The 17,415-nt window shown below is 44.9% G+C and overlaps 1 protein-coding gene across 1 annotated transcript in view; it reads left to right on the top strand.

Moving 5' to 3' along the window:
• MEX3D (mex-3 RNA binding family member D) overlaps window positions 1-17,133 on the top strand; it is a 56,050-nt gene extending 38,917 nt beyond the window's left edge. Inside the window, exon 2 of the mRNA XM_069649474.1 lies at window positions 14,933-17,133. Within this exon, the coding sequence (XP_069505575.1) occupies window positions 14,933-16,236 (1,304 nt within the window). The 3' untranslated portion in view covers window positions 16,237-17,133. The remainder of the gene's footprint in view (window positions 1-14,932) is intronic.
• The last annotated feature ends 282 nt before the right edge of the window (window positions 17,134-17,415 follow it).

The following is a 17,415-nucleotide window of genomic DNA, read 5'->3' as shown; positions in this document are numbered from 1 at the left end:
CCAACAGAGCTAAATGCACATTTTTAGGAAAGTTTCCCATTTATGTATAATTGTTACCTTCAGTTGTGTACACCCAACTCTTTGCTGCTGACTTTTGCTGGTGAAGCACAGCCTTCAGCTGCACTCCACTTGGCTTTCGCTCACTTTATTCTGGGGAAACTGACATGCCCTTAAAGATGGTCAGTACTGTGATTTTGTTTTTCCAATGTTGCACATTTTTTGAAACATGTTACAAGTGCACAATGTACCTTCCAGTTGTGTGCTTGGTTCTTCCGCCTTGGACAGTGCTGGTGGCAGCTTACCTTTGTGCTTATTTTGTAAACCTTCCTTGCCATGCCAACCGTGTTTACTGCAGTTGGCAAAAAGGTGGCCTGGCTCCAAAATGGCCATGCCATGCCATGAGGTTCTTTGTCCTGTTCTTTGGCCATCTTGCCCCTTTAACTTCCCCAGGTAGAGCCGACCTGGGGCAGTCCGTATTTGGGCATGCATTCTCCCGCGAACGCCAAGCTTTTGTGGAATTCTGCTTAGTGTGTGCGCACGCGCCTCCGGACTGTCTAGTACAATAATACACATCCTCGGTGCCATTGTGCTGGGAATGACTGGGACCACCGCGGTCTGTAATTGGTCTGCATCTGGTGTGCCTGTATGTGAGCAGATCTCCCATTGTGTCCTTTGTTTTGGCATGAAGGAGATTCTGGATAAGGGAAGGCCCCAAACACCCACACCAGGTAGATGGTTGTCACTGAACTTAGGATAGGATCCAAGTATCCTGAAGCTAAGAAGCCGAGTAACTACTGGTGACCCGCTAGGTTTGGCACCCTGAGCCCGCTGTTGTCCTGCTGGACCCCTCTGCATCTGATCATACCAGAAGGCCTGCAAAGGCGCTTGGACCCATTTGAATAGTGGGAGCAACTGCAACTATTCACGGCACATTAATCTAACCATGCAAGTAAGCCTTTTCGGACGTGTCCCTGGCCCATCCAGTGGACTGACAAGCTTGCACAGGACCTTGGCTCTTAAACCGCCGCCGTTTCGGTAGCTCGCAAGCGCTGTGTTCACGGAACTCACACCGAATTTCATACACTTGGTATTCTAAGGTCTGGAATAAGGTGCCCGAATCGGAGTACACGTGACCGTGTTGCCCAGCGCTGGTGATTAATTTACCAGGTGCCTTGCTGCTGTACCCCTCTGTGCCCTGAAGCCTGCTACAGTGAAACTGGCCCAATCTGTTCATCTGAAGCGGAGAAATCACCACTGCCCCACCAGGGAATCCTCGCTGTAACTTTGCAGCTGAAAGCCACACAACTGCCGCATTTGCACCTGCAACTCGACTGCCAAAGTTTGGTCCAGAGTGCGCTGGAGTCAGTGAGTACCTGCAATCCTTAACAGTGGCCCCTAGTGCATCCATCAACTTTTACATGCGAGTGTCCCTTGAGGGCCACTTAGCTTTCCACAGGTAGCCTGCACTACTGTCCCTCTCCCAACTTCTGGAACCTGTCCTGCCCCTTTTGGGAGACCCTCCACAAATAGTGGGAACTCGTTCTCCATCGCCTCACACACCTTTCTGAGCTGTTACAGCCCCTGCAAGAGACCCCATTTTCATCACGTGCCCCAGCATTTGAAAGTACATTTGCGCACTAGGCTCCACTCTTCGTAGGGACTGGACTGCCTCTTAACTATAACGCCTGACTGGGAGTGATTTGTAGTGTCTTTTATTGTGTGCTAATGGATCTTTCGGTCACCCTCACCACTCTGGAGACCTAGTCTTCACCGCCGCCAAAGGTACCTTGATTGGTCTGGCTTGTCCAGACGGTTACCCTGTTCCAAGAAACTAGGCTGGCATTCTGAACCTCTGCCTACCAAGTCAGAGTTCAGAAATCCATCTCAACACATCGATATGTTTGGCCATCATTTGCCCTGGGGAGCACAAAGTAGCTCCTGGTAGCGGTTTGTGCAAAGCTAACCAGGCTCTTCTAGGCTACAAGCGGGAGCTAAATGGCTCCCAGTTCGCCTCAATTTCAAACCTGGCAATGCTTGTGGGTTTTCTCCCTAAATCTAAATGCATGATAACTTGAATATCCCTTCCTTTGCCTTTTAGGTGGGCAGCACTGTTTGGACTCCCTGCATCTAACCATGCACTTCACATGTGCATTTCAATTTATTTTTTATTCTCCCTTTCCGTTTGTGATCTTGCAACCGAATGTGAAGTTCTTGGTTTTTAGTGAAGTCTAGCCCTTCGTTTTCCATGCATCGTTTTGTTTGGGGTTATGATGGTTTTGTTATCCCAGTTAATTAAGTAATGTTTTGCATTAATGCTTTATGTCAAAGCCTTGTAGCTCTCACCTCACATAAATGGACAAGCGTGCCACTCGCTTTATGCAAAGGGATGTAACGCATGATGCAGAATTTCAAATGTAAGCTGACCACTCCTGTTGGTTCCAAGATCTTCATGCTGCCCTCGAACAAGACCAGCAAATATAGTTTTAGTGGTGCGCCAATGCATAATGCAGATTCCCTCCCAGAAGAACCCCCCTCCTAGAGCAAAGTTCCTAGCAGGTCCCAAGAACATCCAGGAAGTACTGCTTTGCTTCCACAGCCATTGTTCGAAGCCCCCTAACCCTCCAATTACAAAATGGCTTTTCAGCTTCCCTAACTGTAAAACTTGGCCGTGTGGGGCTGTAAAGTACAAGGGCTTTCGCTCTTATTGTGCATGAATTCAGCAAGTTCAGACTCAGACAATATAAATACCTGAATGCTGCTGGCGGAAGGACATGCTCATGTCCTTTAAAACATTTTGCACAAAGACGAGCCTGGGTGCTAATTCAATGAAGATTTGGTGCAATATAAATACGGTTACAAAGAACCAATTTTCCCAAAATGGGAACAGAGTCCTGAAAATGGCAAACTAATGGTTTTTGACCAAAAACCACTCCCAACTTTTATTTATTAAAAGGGTTTGCACGTGTACAAGCTTCCCAGATCACCATTTCTTTTTCCAGTGACTCGGTTTTTGTGCAGATTCGCTTTGGTTTGTTGCCACTTTGGCTGGCCAGCACATACAGTGCTGATTTCTGGGTGCACTAGTGGTCACGTTTGGCTTGCAGTCTGAAAGACACCCCCCCCCCCTTTGTTCAGTCGTGTGTAGTGGCCTTGCTGTGGCATAATGCACTGCACAAGCAGCAAAGCAGTTCATGGGCTTATGTTACCAGTCTAAGCTTAGCAACCGAAGTGGAGGTGGGGCTGAGGGTGTTAGACTGCCACTGCATACAGGAGGACTGATATCTGGCCCTTCTCTCCCTGCGTTGTTTATTGCATATCCATCTGTTTTCGTACACCCTACATAAAGAAGCTTGATGTAGATTTCCCCCCACCCCCCAAACACATGGCCTCATATTACCATACGATAGCTTACCCCGGTAAGGCACCTGCTATCACAAGATCTTGCATGACATAACTGTCAAGGTCGCTGGCAGGCTTGTTACTGGTACTAGTTTGATCACCGATTTTCTTTACCTTCAATACCAATAACATTCACTTTTTTTTTTTTTTTTTTTTTTTTTTAATGTAATCTATTATTGACTATACTACTCTTGGCTTAGGCTTGGTTGTCTGGAGTTTGACCTAGGGTACAATATATAGAGGTCTGTGCCAAAAGCCACCAACATCCAGGTTTACCAGAGCACACACTCCAGCCCTTCATGCATCCAACATTGCATTGTGTACTAACTTATTCTCGATCTGCCTGGGAAGCACTGGCTAATGCCAATTATCACAACATTTTAGATCTGCCTCTTCTCTTGACGGGCTTGCTGCGCATCTCAAAACAATCTTTTTGCTACTGCGTTCCTCGCCCTGTTGCTAATTTTCTTTCCTCCCCCAAACTTAGTGCTGAATGCTTCTCGTGAAGGCACAGTCCACCACTCTGCTGGCAAGTCTAGGTCCTCTGAAATGGAGGTAATTTGGCCTAGTAACATAACAAATGTGCATACCAGTGTATACACCGCATTGGCACAATTCTAGGTTATGCCCGGTTTACTGGTGTTCAGTTGCACAACTCCATGATTTTACTTTTGGAAAATCCAGTTTATCAAGTCAATGTCGGTTTGATCGCCGAAGTAATGGGCTGCAGTGTATTCCTCAATTAACAGAGGAATTACCGGCAGGATACCATCAAACTTGTGATGAGCCCCATAGTACCAGGAAGAGGAGGGGCACAAATATGAATCGCAGGCAAATAACATTGTGAAAGGCAGAACTTGTGCTTGAGCTGACCTAAAACGCTGGTAAATGTAACGAGTTTGCCACAACTATGGTAATTCCAAGATGCCTCTTGGCAGTTGATGGGTGTCTCATTTGTATTTCTGCTGAATGTTAATCTGCTCCCTGAACTGCAGAATGTCGAAGTAAATGACCATATTTTACCAAGTCTTTACATGTAAGTCTTGTAAACGACTTTTCAAGAGGTAGCTACAACGGTTGCAGTACACTAGGCTGCTATCGTGTACAGTGCCTGCTAATTATGTGGACGTTTAGAACGTCTCTGCTTCCATTTGGCCGTGGCTACCTGGGACTTGGGTCACTTGATGTCTGTTCTTTATTTGTGTTTAATAAAAAGTCGTCATTGACTCTAAAATATTTAATAAATGTCAACCACTGAAGTGGGCCTGCATGGTTGTGCCAGGATTCTGTTGAGATATACATTTTTCTTCTGGCAACCTGTGCTCTTTTATTTTCTATCCTTAAATAGCTTGTGTAGTTTGCACGGTTTCTGGTCTGTTCTACTTGTCATTGCAGGCCTTCTTGCTTGTGCAGCTTTTGCACTGTCCGCTGTTGGTGGACTTTTAAATCAGTTTGCCCCCCCCCACTACCAACTCCCATACAGCCACTGGGCAATGAGGTCTGACATGAGACCCCACTACTGATACTTGCCATCATATAGACTTGCTACTGTTAGGTCAGATTGCCTGTGAGTTGGCCAGTCTGCTCAAACAACCAAGGCACTCAAAACAAGAATTTCCAGCAATTGGATGGTGCTGTAAGGGGTGCAAACAAGCAGAAGCCATCGTTTGGGTGTTGGGTGTCACTGTTTGGCCATTTAGTCACACAATGGCCATACTAGTCCCTATGCCAATACCTGCCCCACTCAAGATCTCCCATCTGGTAGATCTTTGCGCTAGTTCTGTACTTACAATGTCTGTTTACTAAGCAGTCCTCTAAAGGGTAATGGTTCAATTGCAGATGTAAAGCAGCTCCGTGTGATTAAAAATGTACCTTTTATCTGTTTGCACGGAATGCTGGTTTTGATCTGGTCTATTTAGGATCTGCAATCCAAAACCGGATGGTCTCTGCAGTAAAAAAAAAAGCCAGTGTTTTTTTTTTTTTTGGGTTCTTGCCTAGTCATTGGATCTGCACTTGCCAGCTACTGCCCCATATGCCCACGTACTACCATTATGGCAGTGCCTCAAAGGCCCATCTCATGCCCACACAAGGCAAAGCTTCTTGCTTTACCAGTTTTTTTTCCTTGCCATTGGTTCTAAGCTTTTGCATAGATTTCAATTTCCTTGAAACGTGTTACCAGCATCACCCCTATATGTACCAAACACACCTGTTTTGGTAGCGCTGAGCAGTCTGCTTTCCTTTGTTAAAGCTCATCCCACTTGATTCAACATACGTGCACTTCCAGCTTTACTCTGCAACACTTTCTCTGCTTTGTTTGCACTCCTATAAGACTGGGAGTGCTAATCCTGCTAGCATTAGATGTTTGTAGGCGTTGAAATTTGAATCCATTTGGTTCCTGCTTGTAGTGTAGAACAGTCTTGATTTGTTCATCAAACTGACTCCTGGCCCCCGCCCAGTGTCATAGGAATATATATATATATATATATATATATATCAAGATGCTGCTTAATCGGGTTGAGTCATAAGGGTTTTAAAACCGGTAATCTATCGATTCTGCTTTCGGGAAATTATAAACGATTTTTGAGTAGTTAGAGGCAGTTCAGAGTAGTTGGCCATTCACTTTTGTTATTGCTAATCCTAAAATTAGAAATGTTTGTAACCCCCTTTTTTAGCAGGATTGCATTATGCCTCCACAACCTATTTAAAGTATAATGGTGTCTGTCATATGTTCTTGAAAATGATTTTTGCAGATCATGTGAGGCAGTTTTGCTATTATTTTATTTAATATATTTGTATATTGCACAAACCTAGCTGGGGAAGCAACGGAGCAATTTACTGACATGCGCTGGCATTTACACTGCATGCCATGTTCTTGGCATCATTCCACTGAAGTAGTCGCTACTTGCTGGTTGATGCCAGTTGCCTTGGAGCTGGTTGATGCCAGTTGCCTTGGAGCTGAGCTTGGTTCTTCATCAAATGTCTTTGAAACCCTGGCTGATTTTGGTAGACCAGGTTGTAGATTGGGTGTTGTCCATCTGATTTCTACACACAGGTTGTTCGCTGGGTAAAATAGGCTGAGCAGGAAGCGTGGTTTTAACTTTGAATGCCTTTAAATTTGCACGTCGGGTGACCTCGGCGGGGCTGCCATAAGGGCCCCTTTTTTTAAGCTGAAACTACTGCACTCGAGTACAGATGTGAAGAAAGGGCATATGAGGGACACCAAGCTCCAAGCTGAAGGTGTTTGGTTATTTGCCCACCCATTGGGCATGATAATCCCTCTGGCCCTTTCAACAAAGTTCCGGCCCCTCGCTGCTAAAAACACCACCTCATTGTAACGTTCAGCTCGCTTTAATCGGACTTTCCCATCAGAGTTTGCACTCTAAGTGGCTGCCAGCGTTTTCTCAGCAGTCTGCTGGGAGTTAATGACTTAAGTGGAGCAGTAAACCGGCTACTGGTGCAATGGCTAAACCTGGGCTGCCTTCAGCAGCTCTACTTATAAGCACTATACTTGTCCTTCACTACAGTCCTGTTAAAAACGAGCATTGGCAAAGCCAACAGTTTTGCATCGTCTAGTATTGACCATTTGCCAGTCACTATTAGAAGCCCAAGCCACTAAAACCATTTTGCACCTGCTACCATAAGTGGACAGTTAATACAACTATGGCAGTGTCTGTTAAGTGACTTTCCCATGGCTACACACGCCTAAACCAGCATTGCCAATGCTTGTTTAACTTTGCGCCTGATAGAAAGGTCATTTTCTTTACAATGTGAGCCCGTTCTTTTGAATCTCTTACTCAAACTTACAATGCGAGGCATATATGTTCAAAGCGCTTTAAATTTTTTTGTTTTTGTTTTTTTTGTACCTGCTTCCCCTAGAGCTGTTTTTCGTGTCTGCCACTTCTGCGTGGTTTTCCTGCATCCCCTCTTCTGGTAGATCGAGTTACTCCTCTGCTTCCATTATAGTGCTTCAAAAGTGTCGGGCATCCACGATATGATGTAAGTGGCAGTGGTTGCTTCTGGGAATTCTAGGAAATCGAACGAAGTGCAATGACAGTGGAGGCGGGGTAGATGTAGCTTTTAATTGGAAAATAAATGGGCGCCACACCAATTAAATTAGCCTTCAAGTTGTATCCCTCATTAATCAGATACTAGAGCAGCGATTGCAGAGCTTCTCACTAGATATTGGCCTCCACACTTTTTCATTGTTTGGTGGCACCTGGATTACAAAATGTAAACCGACAATATACCTGCATGACAGGGCACAACAGGGAGCGTTATATGCCTCTCCTGCGATAGTTTACAGACCCTGCTCCCCTTCGTAAAGGCAAGTCTTGCCTTGAGTAAAGGTCTGATCTTTGTGCCCTCTATCTTGCCTAATCTCTTCACGTGGTAAACATTAACTCTTTAGATGGAACACGTGAGGTTTAAGGACACTTATTCTACTGGTGAGGTGATGGGGGAATTATTGACGTATTCTACCCAGTCAGCCTTTTGACCTCTTCTATGTGCCATGTGTGCCAGGCCTCTGAAATGGCACGGGCGATTTTTATTTTAAAGAGCCATGGTCCCTGTTTGATGGCGAAAGATCAATCAATTGGTTGAAACGTTGAGGTTTCGTAAATCAGTTTAGCTATACACGTGAGTAATTGGTTATTGTAGATAATTAACTTGGTGATCCATTCTGTTCATATCTAACTAGACTTTGGAGGCCATTAATCACAGCCTAACCGTTTTAGATGGCTTTTGCGATTGTTTGCCCACCTTCTACACAATCCTTCCATTTTTTTAGCCCCCCCCTTATCCATGTCCGGCATCAGTTTTCTTGTGCCCAGCCATTTACTCTGTGGAATTTCTGTGCAGGTTATACTCTGCTGTATCTACCGGGCCACCGTGGCTTTTTGTGCTTCCAAGGTCATTGAATTGGGTCATGGTAATAATGCTTGTTTCCTGTATCAAAATTGTGGGAGCTCCTAGCTCTATTGGGGGAGCTCCTAGCTCTATTGGGGGTTGTCTTTTCAAGACAAGTGATCCCTACCTTGTGACACAAACTATTTGGGGAGTTTGTTGGGGGTTTTGGGAGGGGGGGGGGGCTGTGTGAAGAAACCAAAGACGCATATAGCAGAAGGATAACCCATAATGAGTGTGTTCTACTTTGACTCAAGTGGAAGTTGCATTTCTTGAGTCCTTTGAGTGAAGCTGCATGCAGCTAATCTCTGGGCAATCATGCCCTGTACTTCAGTTTTCCTTTGGCAATGTCTGCAGTACCATACAAAAGTGATGTAGTGGTTTTCAGGAGGAACGAAACGTATCGCTGACGACTAAATCATATTTCTCTGCTGTGCTTCCGACCCGCTCCCATCACCACTCCGGCTGGTAAACTGGTACTCCAGGCCCTCTGCAGCATCCCCTATGCATGGCGCTCCGTTGTATGTCCGCTAGTGTCATGCTCTATAAATTGTATCGTAGCCGGATCCCACTTGTGCACATTGCCCTCTGCTACTTCTGTTTTTGAGATCATGAGCTCCGCTCTCAGATGGGCCTTGGGAGCCTTATGGTGAAGGAAGTTAGTGCTCCACTGGCATTCCTGCCTTCCAAATGCATCCATGCCACGCACGCAGTAACCATAAAGATCGGTTTGGGGTAGTATTGAAGGGGCTGTGCCTGGAGGGCTGCCGGGCACAGCAGGAAGTAAATGGAAACTGAAATTGTCCATCTGCACGAACCCTGCACACAGAAGGGATCCCAATATTGAAATTGGGTTGCGAGTGCTGTTGGCCCATTTTAAATGTGAGAAGCGGAGAGCTGCCGGATTGTGGCTTAATGTATCCCATGGTTGTAAGAGGGTGGAGCCACATGCTCTGTTCTGACTTTGCTTAATTAAGGCTGCAAAAATCATCCCAAAATCGGAGGAAACCTCAGTCAAAATCACTTGGCTTCTTAGTAGGGCTGGGCAATATAGACAGTCATATAGCGATATATTTGGGCTGAATGGTGATATACGATATCCGTTTGTGGGTTAAATGCCGGTTGTAAGCCACCAACTACATGTGTGATGCTACAGACACCTTTTTAAAAATATATATATATATATATATATATATATATATATATTTTACCTTGATCAACAAAGTTCAAATGCAGGGTTCCTCTTCCTTTTTGAGAATGCACACAGCTGTGGAACTATCAAAATTTAAAGTATATTTAATGTATGCAGCCCTAAAGATAAGGAGTGTATCAGCCACTTCTACTACCAAAAAAAATGTGCAAATGCTCCCAAAAAATACAATCGGGGTACTCCCAGCAAACAATAGGAAAGACATGTAGATTCTTGTGCCTCTGCTTTCACCCTCTTGCGCTCCTGCTTTATCCCTCACAGGGATATTTTTGAACCAGTAGTGCACTTAGTACCACAGGAAGTGACGACTATTTTAACTGCCTAATGGTAGGAAGTAAACGTCTCTTAATGTGCATGAATAACTAAGTGCAAAGAAATATTGCAAAAATCATTTTCATTTTTACTCCTTATGAAATGCTCATTGAGTATTGGACTTTTTTACTCCCAACTTTAAAAAAAAAATAGGGAGTAAAATACTCCCAAATCTTATCTGGAGCACTGAATGCACATGTGTATATTGATCTCTTGCAATGATAACAATATTGTCTCATCCTATATTAATTTAAAAAATATATCTCCCAGCCTACCACGGTCTACTCCACCCAGTAATGGACTTAGTCTACATGACCATGTAATATGGACAATCCAACTTGATGGATATTGCGCTATAGATAATGCTAGAAGCGGTAAGTGACCTATATATTTGTTTGTAGTAAATGGGCAATGCACATTTATACTGGACTGTGCATAGCTTTGGGAGCAGGCATATGCTCTTATTTAGCACATGTTTGACTGTTGCTTATCAAATGATTCCTCAAGGTCCTCCATCCACCTGGTTTGTTTAATGGATCGTCTCTTGTTGCTACGAATATAGTATAGAAATCAACCCTGTGGTGACTTCAGCTCTAACTGGTATCCAGAAGCTCAGTCTAGAAAAATCGTGTGAACGTAGCTTGCATTCTATAGCACTAGTAGTGGTTTGTGGTGAGCTAGGAATGGGTGTAATGTTGGTCTCCAGTTGACAATTGTGACCAATTGCTAAATCCTACCCCATTGCCAATTTTTGTGAATGGTAGGGTTGAATGTCTCAGCAAGGCTCTCCTCTATACCCAACTTGGGGAAAATTGTCATGAATTGCATTCTTTGGACTCCTGAGCCGTGATGTATTTTTATTTGGAGGTCTTAAACTTTGTCCTGCGTGCTATTCTGAATACCGAAACCAGGCCAACCATCTGATATAAAACAAGATTTGGAAAAGCAAAAATATGGATCTGTTGACATGTCGGTGTGAATGCAGGTGTCAAACCCAAATCATATTGTCCCCCTAATAACACCATGAGGCCGACACCTGTCTGGGGAGGCTTGTGGTCTCGTGCATAAAGGATGTGACCCAGCAGTTCGGACTGCTGGTTGGGACCGAGCCTGATGTGCATGTAGTCTTCCCCCTTTCTTTATTGGCTTGGCACCCAAAGAAAGATTTGTGTTGGGCAACCCTCCAGTGGTTTAAAATTCTAAACCTTCCACCCAACCCCTTGTTTTGGCACCATACCACCTACCTTTTTTGAATGCTTCAACCCATCTGCAGCATTGTCATACGCTGCCAGCTCTTGAAGGCCAAAGGGAAACCAGGTGGTCCTGGGATTAGTGTTGCACCACTGCACACTGCACTCAACCTATCTACCGTCCACCTCAGACTGCTCTCCACAACCTGCTGCGCAGTGTTTTCTGGGTCAGTGGCATCTGGACTACTCTTTATTTTGCTCCGGCATGCAGATCTGGTATGAAAAATACATTTAACTTTGAAAACCTAGATAGTTTTGCTACAACACACTATTTCTGCAAAATGATTACTATAATATATATTTTTGCTAGACCAACCTCAGATAAAACTATAGAACCAATGTGTAACATGCAGTGCTGTGTTCCGATTAGAGGCATCAGCAGATACCTACCTGTATCTTCTATTTTATTGGGGTGGGGATAAACTACAGGCAGGTATGCTGCTTAGTTGGGAGGGCGGGCATTGTAAACCACCCAACTACAGATATTCCACCTTGCCTCATCCAGACTGAAGAAGGAATAAGGCAAAGCAGGTTAAGCTCCACCCTGCTAGGATGTTTGTCCATAGTCGCTGAGCAAGGCTCCAGAGCAAGGATTAGTTGTGTTCACTTTCCATTTCTGAAGACTGACCACATTCTCAGTTTCAACTGCTTGGTAGATGCATAATCTATTGCTGTACAGCTTTTCTCAGTGTACCTGGTCAGGGCTCCAGTCCAGTCGCACAATGGTTCCTATAACAGCACAGCACGGTACGTGACCTGCCCAGAAAATAGCAGCAGCAACCAGTCCACATTAGTCTTGTACCTGAGCATCTGGCCACTTCTGACTCTCTTCCACCCTTTGCCGTCTGAAGCAGCAATTCTCGAAGCTTGAGCCTACAAGTCCTATTCTAACCCTGCAATTACTGGCCTAATACCACACCCCATTTCTTGACGAATACTCTTCAAACGTAAAATACTGCCTGTCCCCAAGGGGCCCCCCCTCTCCCTGCCAGGATTAACCATGGAACTGCAGGGACTAAAATGAAGATTGGATGAGCGGGAGCTAAAAGCAGCTCCTGGTATCCATCATTAACCAATGACTAGGAGCCACCATGGCAGGACAAGGAGCTAGTACCATAGAGGTCTGAAAATGTAACTTGAACATAAGATGCAGAAATATCATTTTGACCATTATTTAGTAGCCCTATGATGTACACTTTGAAACTGTGTTCTAATGTAAAAGATTTCGAACAGTGTTAAGTTCAGAGATGTTTTATTCTGCATCAGTTGGCTTTGGGAGCCAAAAGTAGCTCCTGGTTGATGTTGGCATCAAGCTAGACATGCTCTTCTAGGCTACGAGCAGGACTTAAATGGCTCTCGGCTCTCCTCAATTTCGAACCCTGTACATGTGCTTTTCCCAGTGACTATCCTGCATAGCTAGCTGTGGGGCTCCCACAATGCTAGTTGGCAACTTTTGGCCATTTTAGAGGGTGCAGTCTGCTCTGTAGAATGGAGCAGGAGTGGGGGCTGAACAGAAGCCACTTGCCCGCTTTTAAAATTCAGTAGTCCAATGGCAGATTTCCGTTTCCCTATATGGTCAAGGGCACTGTTTGCCACAATATGGGATTAATACTCCACACCGAATTCCCAAAAAAATGCGTCTCCTCGAAAGTGATGAATGCCGCGATGGATGCATTCCTGTGATGGGAGCCAGCTTCCTCAAACGCCACTTTATGGAGATTTGAAGACTGCTGCCTGCCTCCCTAGTTGCATCTGGGCATCGATTTCTGATGCATTGATAAAGACTTCAGTGCAATGGCTCGTTGTTGGGAGCGGCTCAAACCCCCCCCCCCCCCCCTTTCCGACAGCCTTGGTACTGACTGTACTAACGCCTGGCTTACCTTTGCCACCAGATCGGGAATGGTGCTCTTCCATGATGTGCATAGGGGCCCGAGTTTCATGCCCTTCCTGCCCTCGGGTATGCAAGGGGATGGGCAGCAAGTCTTTGTGCAACTGCACACTGGCAAATTGGCTGTTGCAGTTCATTGACTAGCAACCCAAGTTTTTTACTTTCACTTTATTTCATCTTTTTCCTTGGACACTGCCTGCCACTGAATTTGCACCTTCATGCATCCAGCGGTTCTGATTTTCCACGTTCACTCGTAATTTTCACTTGTCCCACCGCCATCTCCTTGATGAATCACTAATGGCTCCCATATCTCTGCCACTGAGCCTAAACTCTGAAGCGCTTCAGCTGACTTCCCACCGCTTATGGACATGTCTTGATTGGCAGCATTTAAACTTCCTATGGTGCTAGTTTGGCGCCTTTTTGAAATCTTGCAGAGTGGCCCGATCACCACTATTGGCTTGGTGCTCTTCAAAAATGGTACCTCGTCTCACCCAAGAGGACAGACCATACAGCATCAAAACCGGCGTTCCGCCCAACCAATATGAATTCAGTCAATTGCCCCCAGTTTCCTTTTGTAGGATTTCTAAACCGAGTGACTTCTTGCACTATACCTCTCTGGTCATTACTTTTTACCTATGTTCACTTGCGTATAAAATGCTCTTATTGGTTATTGGTCTTTTTTTAACTCCCTAAAAATCATTTTGCTCCCAATTTAAAAAAAAAAGGATAAAATACTCCCACTTCAAAAGCACTGAAAATAATGCATCCTTTTTTGTTTTTTGCTTATGCCTCCCTCTCCAACTAATATCTAGCCTTGCACGCTCAATCGCTCCTCCCACCAGGTGAGCAGAGGGAGCTGAAGGCGTAGCTTTTGCGATTGGGTCTGGTTGGGTAATGTAAACCACTATGGTACTAGGATTGCCAGTTTAGTATGCATTGGGCATATCTGGGCCTGCTCATGTATAAGTTAGTATGTGCCATCGAAGCAAGTATGCTTCTGCATGTTGAAATCAGTCTTGTTTGCCTTGGACTCTAAAATGCAAACTCCCCTTTGGGTTGTAAATGTTTGTCATCGCGTGTTTTTAATCCCTTCATGTGTAGCCCTGGTCGAACTTCCATCAGTTGTTGCAACTGGCTGGCGTTTTTTGCAGAATTCTAAAATGTTTCAACATAAGCTTTACGGTGTAGCCTTTTGAACTATGTAGTAGCATACCATGCCCAATCCGAGGCGGGTTCTATCCTTTCAGTCTCTCCTAGCTTCCCTTTGGGTGTCTAAAATGTTGTTCTTTTTAAGGTGGCAAGCTGGAGATACACAGGGTACCTTCTTTACATTGAACCATGCAGGAAATTATCTCCTTGTTCTTTTTCACTAAAGCAGGTACTTCAATATTCTTTTTTTTAAAGCAGAGTCCTTATTCAAATTCGGGCTGGCGTGCTGTTCATGGTGTATACAATACAGAAAGCATTACAGGTTTCATAATTGTGGGCAACATAACCGCGCAACGAAGTGTGCATCAACATGTTTTTTCATTTTCCAAACGCCGGATTTAAAATCTTTACCAGAAAGACTCGCGATAATGCATTCACGAAAACAGTCGGGTCCTTAGTTTCCGTGGAAATGCATTTTGTCTTGGTGTAATGAGTCCTCCAGAAGACTATGCATTTGTACAACTGGTCCAGTCTCCTAGTTGAAAACAGCCAAAACCAGTATCTTTGGTGGGCAAGGCAGAGACCCCGGGCATATAGGGGCTGCGTTGCACGGTTCCCATAAATGCAGCATCTCGAGGGACTGCTTGTTCTTTTGAAGGAACAAACTCTTATACTTTTAGACTATCTTTGCAACATATGAATGTTTTTGAGAATTTAAATTCGTGACCAGTTTGGCAACCAGTGTCTTTTTTTTTTTTTTGTTTTTCTTTGAGCTTTCGCATACCATTAAAGTATCTGTCTTTCTCTTTTGTTTCTCAGGGTGCAAGATCAAAGCTCTCAGAGCGAAGACTAACACATACATAAAAACCCCAGTCCGGGGAGAAGAACCAATATTTATTGTTACTGGTCGTAAAGAGGATGTAGAAATGGCAAAAAGAGAGATTCTGTCGGCTGCAGAGCACTTCTCCATGATCAGAGCGACCCGCAACAAAGTCAACGGCCTCACTGGAGCTGTCCAAGGTCCTCCTAACCTGCCAGGCCAAACAACTATCCAGGTTCGGGTACCATACCGTGTTGTAGGGTTGGTGGTAGGGCCAAAGGGCGCAACAATCAAGCGCATACAGCAGACGACGCACACCTACATTGTAACTCCAAGCCGGGACAAGGAGCCAGTCTTTGAGGTGACTGGAATGCCAGAGAATGTGGATCGTGCCAGAGAGGAGATTGAGGCCCACATTACAATGAGGACAGGCTCCTTCGTGGATGTGCACACAGACAATGACTTTCACTCTAATGGCACGGACGTCTGCCTGGACCTCCTAGGCAATGCGTCCAGCCTCTGGGCCAAAGCTCCCAATCCCACTCGCAGGCCTTCTGCCAGCTTGCGAAATGACAGCCTGAGCTCCCTGGGGAGTGCATCCACTGAGTCTTACTACAGCAGCCGTGTGGCTGATGCCAGTCCCACCAGTCCATTTAGCACCAATAGTAACAGCGGTGGAGTTGGTGGCACCAACAGCACAGGATTTACTTTCACTGACGCCAATGCCCCTCCACTGAACTCTGAAGAATCTGACTTTGGATTTGAGTTTCTGGCCCTAGACCTCACTGCCCCAGGCACCATCTGGTCCCCATACGAGCGGGCAAACCCTCTCCAGACCTTCAGCAGCTGTTCATCTATTAATGGTACCCAGAGACGCAACAGTAGTATCAGTGGCACTGCCACACCCCGGCACTCTCCCACCCTTCCAGAGACTGGTATTACCCTTGAGCACCCACTAGCTCGTCGGATCCACAGTGATCCAGTCAGCACCTTGTCTTGGCTGCCCACGCAGGGCTCCCTCTCCTCTTTCTCAAACAGCACAGGGTACTCTTCGTCTTCCTCCCTTCCAGGAAGCATCTCTGCCGCTTCCGGTTCCCCAACTGATTCCAGTAGCTCTGACGGACACCGCAAAAGTGCTCGTGACTGCATGGTGTGCTACGAGAGTGAGGTTATTGCTGCCCTGGTGCCTTGTGGTCACAACCTTTTCTGTATGGAGTGTGCCATCCGCATCTGTGAGCGGCCCACACCAGAGTGCCCTGCCTGCCACACTCCTGTTACCCAAGCCATACGCATCTTCTCCTAGCCGAGCAACTTCAGGAAGAGCCACGATCCAAGATTGGGGCTGTGCTTGCCTAGCCCTGCCCCCTAGAACACTTTTTAAGAACTTCAACAATATACCTTTTTAAATCTACCTTTTATTTAATATGAATTGGACAGGAGCAGATAACAGTTCTTGATTTGACTAGAGAAGGGTCGGGAGGTTGGGGTGGGTGTGTGGGCAGAGAAACTAAGGGGCAAAATTCAGAATTGGAAGAAAAAATCAAATGTTTACAGAATCGCTTTAACTCTGGTCCCGGGTTTCCTGACTGGCACGGGGAAAGTTTAGCTGTTCTAAATCATTTCTTTCCAAATAACAGTATTCCGTTGTGAAAAAGTTAAATAAACTGAAAGAGAAGGCCCGGTTGCACTTTTATTTTTAGGACACACAAGGTTGTTTCTTTTTGTTTTTTTGTACGTAGTATTTTATTTTTTGGGAAGGAATGTTCTTTTTACATATAAATATATAAATATATTTTATTTTTACTCTTGTAATTGCCAATGTGAAAACTGCCCAAAAATGTTACATGTTTGGGAGAGTGCAAGTGTGTCCCGTTTCAATGAAGAGGGAGGTTGGGAGGGGGTTTATACTTTAATTTTGTATTTTATTTTTGTCTGAGGGATGCGTTTTGTTTGTATCTTTAGTTTTATTTTTTTATCCTTTGCCTCTTGTGTATATGTAGGGAATTTATAGGAAATATGTACTTTATTGAATACATTTTAAGAACTAAAGTATATTTTATTTTAAAGAGAACGGACCTTTAACCTGCCAGGGCTAAAGAACCTGATTCTATATTTGCTGAGCTGACTTACGGTTATGAAATTGTACCAAGAGTTTTATTTTTTGACATCAAAGCCTTCTTAATAAAGACTTTTTACAATATGTTGTGTTTTTGTATGTTGGTGCAGAGGTCTCATTGAGTGCTTACACCTTTTGCAAAAAGCTTTAGTGTAATGTGACATCTGAGAATGTGAACGAGGCAGAAATGTGAAGGCTAAAAGAATGAGCAAGTATCTCTTTTCCAGCACCACACTCCAAGGAGTGGGGTTTCTCTGAGGACCTCTTTTGGTGAAGGGCTGTGCTAAAACATGGTTGCCGAGTAGAAGTCCGACTCTTTCCCCTCCATGCAATCTTCCAGGACCAAAAGCACACATGGTGTTCTTG

This window comes from Ambystoma mexicanum, chromosome 1p (assembly GCF_040938575.1).
Source record: "Ambystoma mexicanum isolate Mex_15411 chromosome 1p, UKY_AmexF1_1, whole genome shotgun sequence".
Lineage (NCBI taxonomy): Eukaryota > Metazoa > Chordata > Amphibia > Caudata > Ambystomatidae > Ambystoma > Ambystoma mexicanum.
The sequence above is the reverse complement of the archived record's forward strand: the minus strand, read 5'-3'. Positions and strand labels throughout refer to the sequence as shown.